This window comes from Ochotona princeps, chromosome 29 (genome assembly GCF_030435755.1).
Source record: "Ochotona princeps isolate mOchPri1 chromosome 29, mOchPri1.hap1, whole genome shotgun sequence".
Classification (NCBI taxonomy): domain Eukaryota; kingdom Metazoa; phylum Chordata; class Mammalia; order Lagomorpha; family Ochotonidae; genus Ochotona; species Ochotona princeps.
The window spans coordinates 5,276,170-5,289,886 of NC_080860.1; the positions used below are offsets into that span (position 1 = coordinate 5,276,170).

The 13,717-nt window shown below is 45.3% G+C and overlaps 2 protein-coding genes across 7 annotated transcripts in view; both read right to left on the bottom strand.

The window, feature by feature from the left end:
• The window catches only part of ATXN2 (ataxin 2), a 57,004-nt gene extending 48,908 nt beyond the window's left edge, over positions 1-8,096 (bottom strand). For all 6 annotated transcript variants that reach the window (XM_058656883.1, XM_058656881.1, XM_058656884.1 and 3 more), the window contains exons 1-3: positions 8,036-8,096; positions 7,531-7,602; positions 6,789-6,939 (exon numbers count right to left, since the gene is read on the bottom strand). In XM_058656883.1, coding sequence (XP_058512866.1) covers positions 6,789-6,939; positions 7,531-7,602; positions 8,036-8,068 — 256 coding nt within the window. In that variant the 5' untranslated portion in view covers positions 8,069-8,096. The remainder of the gene's footprint in view (positions 1-6,788; positions 6,940-7,530; positions 7,603-8,035) is intronic.
• A 1,535-nt stretch (positions 8,097-9,631) lies between these two features.
• LOC131478307 (basic proline-rich protein-like) overlaps positions 9,632-13,717 on the bottom strand; it is a 28,986-nt gene continuing 24,900 nt past the window's right edge. Inside the window, exons 2-3 of the mRNA XM_058657003.1 lie at positions 10,302-10,335; positions 9,632-9,691 (exon numbers count right to left, since the gene is read on the bottom strand). Of these exons, the coding sequence (XP_058512986.1) occupies positions 9,632-9,691; positions 10,302-10,335 (94 nt within the window). The remainder of the gene's footprint in view (positions 9,692-10,301; positions 10,336-13,717) is intronic.

Sequence of the window (13,717 nt, forward strand, 5' to 3'; positions counted from 1 at the left end):
GCAGAGCAGCAGAGGGTGTCCCTGGATCCTGCACCCATGGAGGAGACTCGGAAGAAATTTCAAGCTTCCAGCTTCAGAATGCTTCAACTCTGGCCACTCTGCAACACTTTTTATTTTAAATATCTATTTTTATTGGAAAGTCAGAGACATATAGAGGAGGAGAGACAGAGAGGAAGATCTTCTACTGCTGGTTCACTGCCCAAGTGACCACAATGGCCAGAGACGGGAGCCTCTTTCCAGTCTCCCACACAGGTGCAGGGTTCCAAGGCTTTGGGCCATCAAGGCTGCTTTCCTAGGTCACAAGCAGGGAGCTGTAAGGGAAGTGGGGCCGCCGGGACTCAAACTTGTACCCATATTGGATCCTGGTGCGTGCAAGGGGAGGACTTTAGCCACTAGGCTACCACACCAGACCCATGCAAAACTCTTTTAAGTACAATGCTATAACCAGGATTTCTGCAAAATTCAGAAAAATCAAGTGTGGGTATCTGCATGCAGATTTTACTGGTGCCATAAGCCTTAGTATATTTATTTTCTATGATGTTCTATGCAAAGAAATAAAAAAATTATAAAACCAAGATCCAAAATACAAAATGACTACTACAAAATGACTAACTACATGTACAGAAAGAAAAAAGGAAAAGAAAAATTGTAAGATGACAGGAGATTTAGTTCCTTGTGTGCTTCTTTCCCTGCCTCGTGAACAGGAAACTTACACATCCTCTGAAAGTGGAGGGCTAAAAGGCTTCCCCTTACTCCCTTGTTTCCTCTACCCAGACACTAACCCAGCAGCAGGACTGCTCCACCACTAACACCTGCTGATCAGTCTAGGCACTGAGATGTTCTGGACCAGTGGTGCCACCTGGTGGTATCGTAAAGCAAGTCTCAGGCAAGATGCCACTTCTCTCCAGTATTCCCCACACACTGAGGCAATGGGTGGGTTTCTATTTGCCGCTTTATTCTTGTATCATTTTCTCTTCCATTAATTCTCTAAAAAAGCATTCAAACTTGTCTGAGAATCTTTCTTTGAATTTATGTTTATTGGAAAGTTAGATTCACAGAGAGAACAGACTCCCCAAGTGGCCACAACAGCCAAAGCTGAGCTGATCCGAAACTCGGAGGTAGGAGCCTCCTCCAGATCTCCCAAGCAGAATCCCAAGGCCCTGGGCCACCTCTACTCCTTTAACAGGCCACAAGCAGGGAGCTGGATGAAAAGTGTAGCAGCCGGGACACAAACCAAAGCCCACATTGGATTCTGGCACATGGAAGGCAAGGAATTACAAGTAGAGGCTGTCACACCGGGCCCAGACTACTCCACTTTTGATTCAGCTTCCTGCTAATGTGTTCTGCAAACCAGCAAACGGCCGAAGGGCCTGGGCCCTCCACTCGCACAGACCTGATAAAGCTCCTGGCTTCGGCCACTCTTGGCCATTTAGGAAATGAAGCAGCAGAAGGAAAGATCACTGTTTCTCTTTGTAACTGCCTTTCCAATAAATTAATAACTTTTAGAAATATTATTTGAAAGGCAGTGTAAGACAGAGTAATGGGATTTATAGTTGCTTAAGTCACAGACATTGGTCAAATCAAGTTGGCGGAATAGGGTAAGGACATGTTTAAACGGACAGAAAAACATTTAATCAGGATGAAGCAGAGAGGACATACTTCAGGAAATAGGAAAAGACAGAACAACAGCAGAGGGGTACCTGGATACTGAAAGACACAGGAAAGCAGCGGACACAGCGGTGTGGTGGTGCAGTGACTGATACTCCAGTGGCATTCAGCTAACGGCGATTGAACTCCACCAGCAGCCGGAACTCCACCAGCAACCAGGTGAAGGGACTTTCACTGGGAGCTTGGGACAAAGAACTGTCCGTCCGGCTGGTCCATTTGATTTGACCAGGATCAGAGACAGAGCAGCAGATCCCAGACGGGCAGTGTGAGAACAGGGTGGAGCTGAATTGGGTGCCATTTTGCGTAAGGAGGCGAAGGCAAGGAAAACAACTGAGCATACGCTGATCTGTGCCAAAAAAAGCTCCAGCCGTTGCGGCCACTTAGGGAGTGAACCATTGGATGGAAGATCATCTTCTCTGTCTCTCCTCCTCTCTGTATATCCGCCTTTCCAATAAAAATAAATAAATCTTATAAAAAAAAAAAATCCAATCTTTTTCCACTAAAGTTCATAAATGCCCTGAACCCTATCTTAAAAACCCTGGAAATCCATGAACAGGTTAAAGGACCCAGTTTCTAATTTCTTACATGCAGGAAGAATATTCTGGTGAAAACAAAGCAAATGAAGTAGATGGAATAAGGGCCTGGGAAAAGAGTAACAAGTTGAGCTCTCCTGTGACTCAAAGATGAGTCAAAAGCCTGACATGCAATCTAACCAGTACCCCAATATGCCTGTTCCCAGCCAGTCAGCAGCCCAGCTCTAGGAACAGAAACTAAGAAGTTAGGGCCCAGACCTCCCAGGAACAGCAACAAGAAATAGCAAATTTGGAAGCAATGAACTCATCCAATTTTCCCTAAACCTTGATTTTTCCCATTCTGGTCAACCATGTAATCATTAGTTTAAAAAGCTGAATTTAAAAAAAAAAGGAAAAAAAAAAAAAAAAAAAAAAAAGCTGAATTAAAAAAAAAAAAGTTAGGGCCCAGGGCACTGGCTCAATTGGCTAATCCGCTCCCTTTCAAGTGCCAGGACCATATACAGACGCCCAACTGCTCCACTTCCCATTCAGCTTTCTGCCAGTGGTCTGGGAAAGCATTGGAGGATGGCCGAAAGCCTTGGGACACTGAACCCATGTGGGAGAACCAAAAGAAGCTCCTTACTCCTGGCTTCGGATCGGTTCAGTTCTGCCATTGTGGGGAGTGAATCAGCGGGTAGAAGATCTTCCTGTCTCTCTTTTCCTTTCCACGTATCTGCCTTTCCAATAAAAAAATAAATGAACAAGAGGGGAGAACAGAGGGAGGGGAGCGAACTGGGGTGAGGGGGCAGGGAAAGTCCAGCACCAACTAAATTGTACCAAAAAACAATTTCAAAAAAAACTTACATAAATAAATGAATAAAAAAATAAGTGGGGCCCAACATGGTAACCTTGCGATTAAAGTCCTGGCCTTGAGCATGCTGAGATCCCATATGGGCTCCAGTTCTAATCCCGGCAGCCCCACTTCCCATCCAGCTCCCTTGCCTTGGAAAGCAATCAAAGACAGCCCACAGCCTTGGGACCCTGCACCCACGTGAGAAACCCAGAAGATGCTCCTGGCTTTGGATCAGCTCAGCTCCGGCCGTTGCAGCCACTTGGGGAATGAATCAACGGATGAAGATCTTCCCTTCTGTCTGTCCTCCTCTCTGTGTATCCTACTTTCCAATGAAAATATAAATAAATAAGTAAATAAATGCTCAGAAATGGTTTATCCAATACAATATAGAAAGGACATCATCATTAAAATAACTATCCGAGCACAGAAGCTTACACCTGAGTCCTACTCTCCACCCAGCTTCCTGCTCGTGTACATCCTAAGAAGCAGAAGGCAACAGCTGAAGTCCACGGCTCTCTGCCACCCACAGCAGATGGAGTTCTGGGCCCCTGAGCTCAGTCTGAGCAGCCCTGGCTGTCGCAGACATTTGGGGAGTGGATCAGCAAATGGAAGATTTGCCTCTGTCTCCCTGCCTTTCATTTCAGTGGAAGGAAGGGGGGGGGTGGATTTAACACACACACTAAGCACAAGAAAATATTTTTGAAATACACTGAAGATTAACTAAACAAGGAAAACGCCACAGCAGGTGCTTGGAACTGAAGACCTGATCCTGCAGGGACGGCAGTGCTCCCCCAAACTGATCCACGGGTCAACTTCATTACTACGAAAATTCCAGCTACCATTTTGCAAAATTTAACATAATGGTTCTAAAATCTACATGTAAATACATGTAAATGCAAGGGATCATGAACAGTAAAATCAATTTCTTGAGGAAAACCCTCAAGAAAGGTGCCGAGACAACACAATGGGCAAGCAGATGAAACTGGACAAACCCCATGCACGCAATGAAGCTGGGCCCTGCACCCACAGACACAGAAATGAAAAAACAATGCACATCAAAATATAGAAGCTAAAAAGCAAAAAGTAAAGAAGAATTATGTTTGTATAATGTTGAACTGGGCAAGACTTCCTCAAATATGACACCAAACACGGAAAAAAAAAAAAAAAAAACACGAGGCTTTCTCCAAATTAAAATCGGTATCTCTGCTCTGACTCTGTCCACAGGGAGGACACCAGCCCGCCCACAGCAGCACTTCTACACAGGGTGGAGTGGAGGAGTAGCAACACCACAAAACTACAACTGTGCAGGTTGGTTTTCCAAAATAAGGAGATAGAGTTTCATTACCATCTCCGCATCTGTCTGTGCTCGGTTTGGATGGACATACTAGACCATTTACAACCTTGCTGCTCTTTATGTAAGAGTGCTTTTTTGTGAAACTGCATCACAGCCCTAACTTCATTTGCTCAAAGACATCTATCCTGAAGCTATAGAGCTCCTGCCAGAGTCAAAACCAGTGCCAGGACACTCCACTAAGCCATGAGAGTTAAAAAAAAAAAAAAAAAAAAAGACAGCATCCAAACACAATATAGGAAACAGAAACACAGCAGAGTAGCATCAAGACAGAGTGACACAGAGGTGCTGGGAGCAGGCTTGCACATGGGGCTAAAACCAGGACAGCACCTAAGACAGTGGGCAAAGAAACACTGTGAGGGGCCTGGCGGCGTGGCCTAGCAGCTAAAGTCCTCACCTTGAGAGCCCCGGGATCCCATATGGGCGCCGGTTCTAATCCCGGCAGCTCCACTTCCCATCCAGCTCCCTGCTTGTGGCCTGGGAAAGCAGTCCAGGTCGGCCCAAGACTTTGGGACTCTGCACCTGTGTGGGAGACCCGGAAGAGGTTCCTGGTTCCCAGCATCGGATTGGCACGCACCGGCCTGTTGTGGCTCACTTGGGGAGTGAAACATCGGATGGAAGATCTTCCTCTCTGTCTCTCCTCCTCTCTGTATATCCGGCTTTCCAATAACAATAAAATGTTAAGAAAAAAAAAAAAAAAGAAAAAAAAACCACTGTGAATATAGACACAGTTAGGGGCAATGTGAAACAGGACCAGTCCAGGAATACAGCAGAAAGAAATGAGCAAGAAACTGCTTGCTGAAGGCCAAGGCAGAACCACAGTCAGGATTAAAAAAAAAAAGATCTTGGTGAAGCTGGCGGACCTGAGTATATTTTCTGGGAAAAGGAAAGGCCTGAGTGCACAGGGAGGGGAGGAGGAACACAGAGCCAGAAAGGTGGCAGTTAGGACGTGACCAGATGTGTAAGGCTTAGCCAATCCCGTACACGAAAACCAGAGGGCAGTAACACCACCACGGGGAAAGATAAATTTGCAGGGGGGAGGGACTGGATGATGATAGCAAGCACCTCCATTAACCAATTTTGCCATTAAATGAATTTTCACCAAATCTGACAACAGCTCTGCTAAGTAAAATGAGGACCTACATGTGATTATACAGTATCAAGAGTCAAAGTAAGCACTTCCTAGGTCATAAACAAGAGGCTGGATGAGAAATGAAACAGTTAGCTTTCAAACTGAGATTCAATATGGGATACTGGCTTTGTAGGCAGAGTTGGCCTAATACGCCACTGCTCCAGCAATCTCTCTCCTCTCTTCGCTTTTTTTTTTTTTTTTAAAGATTTATTGATTTTAAAGTCAGAGTTAACACAGAGAGCAGAAAATAATGCAGTCGGGCCCGGCGGCGTGGCATAGCGGCTAAAGTCCTCACCTTGAACGCCCCGGGAACCCATATGGGCGCCGGTTCTAATCCCGGCAGCTCCACTTCCCATCCAGCTCCCTGCTTGTGGCCTGGGAAAGCAGTCCAGGACGGCCCAAGACTTTGGGACCCTGCACCCGCATGGAAGACCTGGAAGAGGTTCCTGGTACCCGGCTTCGGATCGGCGCGCACCGGCTGTTGCGGCTCACTTGGGGAGTGAATCATCGGACGGAAGATCTTCCTCTCTGTCTCTCCTCTCAGTATATCTGACTTTGAAATAAAATAAATAAATCTTTAAAAAAAAAAAAAAGAAAAGAAAAGAATGCAGTTAGGGGAGGGGTAGAGCTTTCATGGCTGGTTCTCTCCCCAGGTTGTCATAAAGGCTGTGGCAGGAGCCAGGCCCCAGCCAGGAACTTCCTCTGGGTCTCCCCAGTGGTACAGGAACCCAAGCACTTAGGTCATCCTCCTCTGCTTTCCAAGGACAGTAGCAGGCAGCTGGGGGGAAGTGGAGCAGTGCAGACTTGAACCCTGTGCCCATACGGCCTGCCATCATCAAAGATCACGTCATAACACTTCCCTGTTGGCTTTAATACACATCATGTTCCACTGGACCATATTTTTCTTACATAATTGTCTCTCCCCACATTTCTCTTCTTCCTCAGCCCTGATTTCTTTCAAGCACTCTGAGCCAAACAGAACGAGAAGTACTCAGGAGTGTCGGAAGCAGCATCTGTCACCGTGAAGTTACAGAAGACACACCACAACCCACTTTTAATAAAACATTACTCTCATTTCTTATGCTCTTCAAAAAGATGAAGTAATTTTTCTTCACTAAGAAACAAAAATGAAGTAATTCCCTGTTTTTGTATAAAGAAAAACTGTCTTACTTTTATTCCAGAAAGCACATATTTCTTCAAAAACAAAACAAAGGTAGCTCTGTGGAGCATCACCGCTCCAACAGAAGGTACATTTAGAAAACGGAAACTCACCTCTTCTTGCGTAGCTGGAATCCATATCTTTAAACTGCACCACAACGAAGTCTGAACACTTGAACAAAATGCTCTCCATGATTTCTTCACGCTTTGGCCCCGAACTGGATTCTGTACTTTTCTCATGTGCAGCATCAAGTACCAAATCACACTAAAATGAAAACATCAATAAATACTCGAAACATTTCTAAAATAAAACATGATCGAAATTCATTAGGACCACCAAGGTTGTATCTCTTATATGCCTATGGCAAAAGTAAAAAATATCAAGAGGGCCCAGAGCGATAGCCTAGTGGCTAAATCCTCGTGTTGCAAGCACCAGGATCCCATATAGGCACTGGTTCTAATCCCAGCAGCCCTGCTTCCCATCCAGCTCCTTGCCTACAGCCTGGGAGAGCAGTTGAGGACGGCCCAGAGCCTTGGGAACCTGCGCCCGCCTGGGAGACCAGAAGAGGTTCCTGGTTCCTGGCTTTGGATTGGCTCAGCTCCAGACACTGCAATCGCTTGGGGAGTGAACCATCAGACAGGAGATTTTCCTGTCTCGCCTCCTCTGTATATCTGATTTTGCAATAGAAATATATAAACCTTAAAAAGAAAAACTAAGAACACACTCAGCTTAAAATAGTAATTAAGAATTAAAAACATCATTTTTCTTGCTAAAGCAGAAACACACAGTGCAGGAAGCCATGCACACGCGCAGCAGTCAATGATTCACACTAACAACCAAGAGAGGAAAAATTACCTTAGGACTATATGTTTTAAAAACTCCTTCATATATACCTCCGTTTTTCACTTGTACTTCACATTTGGATCCCTGAAAACACATAATTAAAACTTCAAAAACAGTATACCACCCAGCCAGCAGACTGATGCTTTCATTTTCCCTTTGAGTTCATCAAGCTTCATTTCATATAGGAAAGCTAGTGAATGCCAAGTATTCACTGACAGAAAACTTCACAAAACAGTGTATGAGATGAGACATATCCTGCTCCACTAACTAGGTGACACAATGATACCCAGCAGATCATCGCCCACTGACACTCCTGGGGCCACAGCAAGGCTAACAATTCAGGCACAGTGAGTCAGGTTAGGCTGGACCATGTTCTCATCTATGTTTTGCTGCATTACCTGATTAAACATGACGTAAGAAATGTTACTTTGGGAATCATTCATCAGTACTTCAGCTTCAAGAAATAGCTTCATTCCCTTTTCAATGCAGTTTTACCACCAATAACCTCAGTACTTACAACAACTGATGTTAGGATATGAACCATCCTCATATTTGCATAGATTCCATCAAAAGAAATCTGAAACATTAAACAAAAAGCACTCTTAAAATTAGCATTTATACCTACATGCATTCATACTAAAGCTAACACTTTATTACAAAATTACAGTCAGGTTTAAAATAGCATAGATGTGCTAAAAATTTAGTTTATTATAAAAAATTTTGCTTCTTCAGAGACTAGAAGTCAGGCTTTCAAAAACAAAAGCTATCATCTCATCTAATAGCATCTGGAGTGTATGTGGTAGCAAAACTAAACTTCTACCTCTAGGGGAAGACAAAAATCACCACACAAGAAAAACGGCCAAGCAGTACGGGAGGAACACGAACTCAGGAGCAGCACAAGGGATGCGGGGGAGTGAGGTTCATCTACCACACTCCCTGTGCTGTTGGCTACATGACTATATGCATCTGTCGAAACTGACAGAAATACTGTACATTTAAAAGTACACCTTAGGGCCCAGCGGCGTGGCCTAGTGGCTAAAGTCCTCGCCTTGAATGCCCCGGGATCCTATATGCGCACCGGTTCTAATCCCAGCAGCTCCACTTTCTATCCAGCTCCCTGCTTGTGGCCTGGGAAAGCAGTCGAGGACGGCCCAAAGCCTTGGGACACTGCACCCGCGTGGGAGACCTGGAAGAGGTTCCAGGTTCCCGGCTTCGGATCAGCGCGCACCGGCCCGTCGCGGCTCACTTGGGGAGTGAATCATCAGACGGAAGTTCTTCCTCTCTGTCTCTCCTCTCTGTATATCTGACTTTGTAATCAAATAAATAAATCTTTAAAAAAAAAAAAAAGTACACCTTAGCTGGGCCTGGCACGATAGCGTAGGGGTTAAGGTCCTCGCCTTGAACACCCCGGGATCCCATATGGGCGCCGGTTCTAATCCCGGAAGCTCCTCTTCCCAACCAGCTCCCTGCTTGTGGCCTGGGAAAGCAGTTGAGGACGGCCCAAAGCCTTGGGACCTTGCACCCACGTGGGAGACCTGGAGGAAGCTCTTGGTTCCTGGCTTCAGATTGGCACAGCATTGACCACTGCAGTCACCTGGGGAGTGAATCATTGGATGGAAGATCTTCCTCTCTGTCTCTCCTCCTCTCTGTATATCTGCCTTTGTAATAAAAATAAATCTTAAAAAAAAAAGTACACCTTAATAAATACAGAATGAGGAGTACAGTTACTACATATGTACTGCCCCCCTGCACCCCACACGTCCCAAACAACGCTAGTGCTTAAGGACCAGCCCCACTCCACAACACATACTCCACCAGTGGGGGCTCCCACTTGATTCTCAGGAAGGAACCCAGTTTCTCAACCAAGCCAAAGCCTCAAAAAGTAGCAAGAGATTCTCACTTGTTTCTTTCATCATATGGAACTCAGTAATCTTCTGTCCCTCACACTATGTTTAATTTCACTGATAAAGTACTTATATACAAAGACCAGAACGCCTTGCCCAGGGGAGAGAACTGAAAATACAAGATAACAAACGAACTTCAAAAACCTCCAAACACCAGTCCTAGTGCCCTGCTTACCTGTTGGAAGTTGCCCCCTTGGCCGTGCCTTCAGTCATTTGTCAAAGGACAGGGCGGGGGCGGGGGACGGGGGGCAAGGGGCAGGCATTTGACTCTGTGGTGAAGTGTGGCCTGGCACAGCCAGCTGAGTTCCACTCTCCCTTCTAGCTCCTTGCTAATGTACACCCTGACAGCCAGCAGTTACAGCTGTTTGCTGAGTCCTCACATCCAAGCCAGAGACCTAAGATGGATTTCTGGGCTCCTGGCTTCAGCATGACCCAGCCCTGGCTTGTGTGGGCATTTGAAGAGTGAACCAGCAGAAGAAGACCTCTCTCCCTTTGCCTTTCAAATAAAATGAAAATAACAACAAACAAAAAAACCCTGAAGTTTCTGTTATTATTATACCTCACAAATATAATTTTATAGAAAAAAAAAAACCGGGCTCGGCAGCATGGCCTGGTGGCTAAGGTCCTCGCCTTGATCCCATATGGCCGCTGGTTCTAATCCCGGCAGCTCCACTTTCTCTCTGTCTCTCCTCCTCTCAGTATATCTGACTTTGTAATAAAAATAAAATAAATCTTTAAAAAAAAAAAAAACCCACACAGCTAATAAAAGTCAAGAACACAATTTTTTTCTCTTTTGACCTTGGTGTTGGCCTACCTATAGCTGCAAATAATCTTTAGATACCAATATTTCCAAACAAGTTTAATATTAAAGTTACTCACCGTAGATTGAGGCGGTCCTTTGCTGTTTCGATTTCTGCAAAGATTAAATATCATTTTTTATTAAGTTCAACAAGGTAAATAAAGTTAAAATGTCTTACATTTTAAAACTGTATAATTGCAAACAGGTAAAGGATTGGTTATTGGCGACAAAGTTTCTCATCCTATCCCAAGTCTGAAGACTCCCTAAAGCAGCGGGCACTGGCAACACCCCCACTCAGTTCAAGCCCTGCCTCTGCCCCGCATTAACCTTCCCCGGTTCAAGCCTTGAGAGACTGCAGGAGGTGGCTGAGGAACTTGAGTTTCTGCCACCCACATGCAAGACCCCGACTGAGCTCCTGGCTCTCAGCACTGGTCCAGCCCACTCGTGGTCACAGGTCATCAAGGGGGACAGCAGTGATCCATGTTTCGCTCTCTGTGTAACAACATAAGCTACAGCTCTCCGAGCCTTCCTGGTCCTGAGACCCAAAACACAAAGCAGTCAGGGACGGAAGAAAATAATGTTAACTTTATCAAAATCAAATAAACAAGTTAAAAGAAAAAAAACTAATAATGACTTCCAAAGGTAACCAATCACCCTGTTATGGGAACTACACAAGAGAAAAATACAGATTCCATTCAATGTATCTGACTGATACTACGTCACCTCCCATATTTCTCCCATCCTCTACAAAGAATAATACGAACTTTCCCTTCCAATTAACGTTTCTATCAGTATCTATGTAACAAGCGCCGATAAAAGACGCAGTACACAAAGCTTAGCTGTGAAGTGAATTGCACTGCAAAAAGCAAAGAACTTGACTGCAGAACATAACCTAAATGGCTACAAAGGGCCTGAGGACTCGGGCCATCCTCCACTGACTTACCAGGCTATAGGAAGGGAGCTAGATAAGCAGCAGATCAGCCAGGACATGAACTGGTATCCATATGGGATGCTGGCATCACAGGCAGGACCTTAGTCTAATACACCATGGTGCCATTCCCACCCTCTCCCTCTCCAATGCCTTCTGTTCACTGTCTTTCAAATTAAAAAAAATTTTTAATATATATATTTTTATAATCTTTACATAGTAGATTAGGGCACAAAGGGTCAAGGGCTACAGGAAAGTGGGTAAGACCATTGTTTCCACATTAATATTTTTTTCCTGTATCTGGAATAAGGGGAGAGATAAAGGGAGAAGCCCCACCCAGCCTTCCACCCATCCCAGGTCCCTGATGTGAGGCATGCTCCGACGGTCCTACTCAAGCAGTTTTGTTAGTTCAACAGTTCTGAATTGCTGCCAATCTTGCCGTTCCAAGCATGATGAAATCTATTCAGAATCCACTCTTCATGGTTGGGGTTCTGAGATCAGCAGTTCAGTTGGAGGGATCAAACTCCACCTGAGGTGATTCTAGACCTGATTCTTGTGTGTATTTGCCAGTACAGGGTTTGGCACAGTCCGTCGCCCCAATCAGCTTATGCATACGCTGGTGGCTGCAATTGCTGGGTCAATTCTGTTTCCAGTCCTGTATTCCACACGAAACAATGGGTGTTGCAGTCCAGCCTAATCCTGCCCACTTCACTCAGCCCTCACACAAACCAGTGGGAGCTGCAGCCTAGTTGGGGTGACTCCCGATAGCCCCCACCAGGCCTGCTCCCTATCCTGGTTCCCATGCTTGCCAGTATGTTCCACAGACTTGTTCAGTCTGTCCCACATCCCATTTAGTTCTCATACATGTCAACGGGCATTGAAGCCTAGTTCAACCCAACCAGCCCTACTATCCAGCCCACACACATGTTGGTGGGTGCCATTCTGTCCAGCCACCCCTGCCCCAGTCCTGGTTTTCATGCTCTCTAGTGGGTAACCCAAGAAGGAGTTGCCCACTATTTCCCTACTGGGACATTCCCACTCCCGGATTATGCACTCTCCAGGTGGTTCCGCAGTTAAACTTGACAGAATTAGCCCCCAATGCCAGCCTCTGCCAGCTGTTGCTGCAGCAAAGATTTATTTGAAAGGTAGAGTTACACAGAGCTAGAAGGAGGAGGGGGGAGGGGTAAACAAAAGGAAAAAGAGGAGAGTGAGGAGGGAGGGGGATATAGAGTGGAGAAAGAATGAGGGGGCAGACAGTGAGGGGAGATAAAAGGAGGTAAGGAGAGAGGGGGAAGAGGAAAAACAGTGAGGGGGAGAAAGGGAGAGCAAAGGCAGAGAGATTGAGCAAGGGGAGACAGTGACAGGACAGAGAGAGATACCTTCTAATTACTGGTTCACTTCCCAAATGGCCACAACAGCTGGAACTGGACCAGTCCAAAGCCAAGAGCCCCTAGCCCATCTACCACTTTTCCAGGCACATCAGCAGAAAAGCTGATCTGAAGCAGGACAGCCAGGACTCAAACCTGCACCCATATAGGACGCCAGCACTGCAGGCAGCAGCTTTACCCACAATGCCACAGATTGGCATTTCAAAAGTAATTTTTTTTAAATACTGCACATAACCTACTTTGTCCTATGTACTTTAAATCACCTCTAGATTACTTATCATACCTAATACAACATAAACGCTACATAAATAGCTGTATACTATTTAGGAAATAATGGTTGTTTTAAAAAATATTTGTGCATTCAATATAGATCCAACCTTCCCTTGAGACAGTTTCTAGCTGCAGATGGTAGAGCCTGTGAATGCAGCCGGCTGAGTACACACCCAAAGCTTATTCCACTGGAAAAGACTGGCCTCCCCAGAAAAAAACAAAGCATTAATGAGGTGAAATATTGTATTTCTCATCACAATAGCCACTCTGGTACAATACAATTAAAACCTCATTTAAGCAAAATAATCAAAATTAGCAAACATGCAAGCAGAAGCATAATTCAATCCCAAAGACTAGCAACGTGAGGCCCTGACAGTGGAGCAGCACTTCTCTTGGCACTGAGGCTGCTCCTTGCCTATTCTCTCATCTGGAAAGCAGCAGCCTGTGCCAAATCATCTGGAAGCAGTTTTGCTTTTTTTAATGATTTGTTTGAAAGGCAGACCTTTACAGAGAGAAACAGAGACAGAGAGGTCCTCCATCCGCTGATTCACTTTGCAAATGGGTACAACGTGAGAGATGAGCTGATCCGAAGCCAGGAGGCAGAACTTCCTCCTGGTCTTCCATGTGGGTGCAGGGACCCAAGGCCTCAGGCCATAAGCAGGAAACTGGGTTCAAAGTGGAGCAGCTAGAATACAAACTGATGCCCATATGGGATGCTGGCACTTGCAGGTGGAGGATTAGTGTGCTACGCTACTCTAAATATACTTGAATTTCTCACCTTTAACTCTGCTTCTCACACAGCACAGCAAAAGAAAATCTTAAAGATGAATAACATCACTTGGAGAACTATCACCAGACACTACGGCAAAGACTGCACCTGTGCCACATCTAATCTAGCATCTCCACTTGA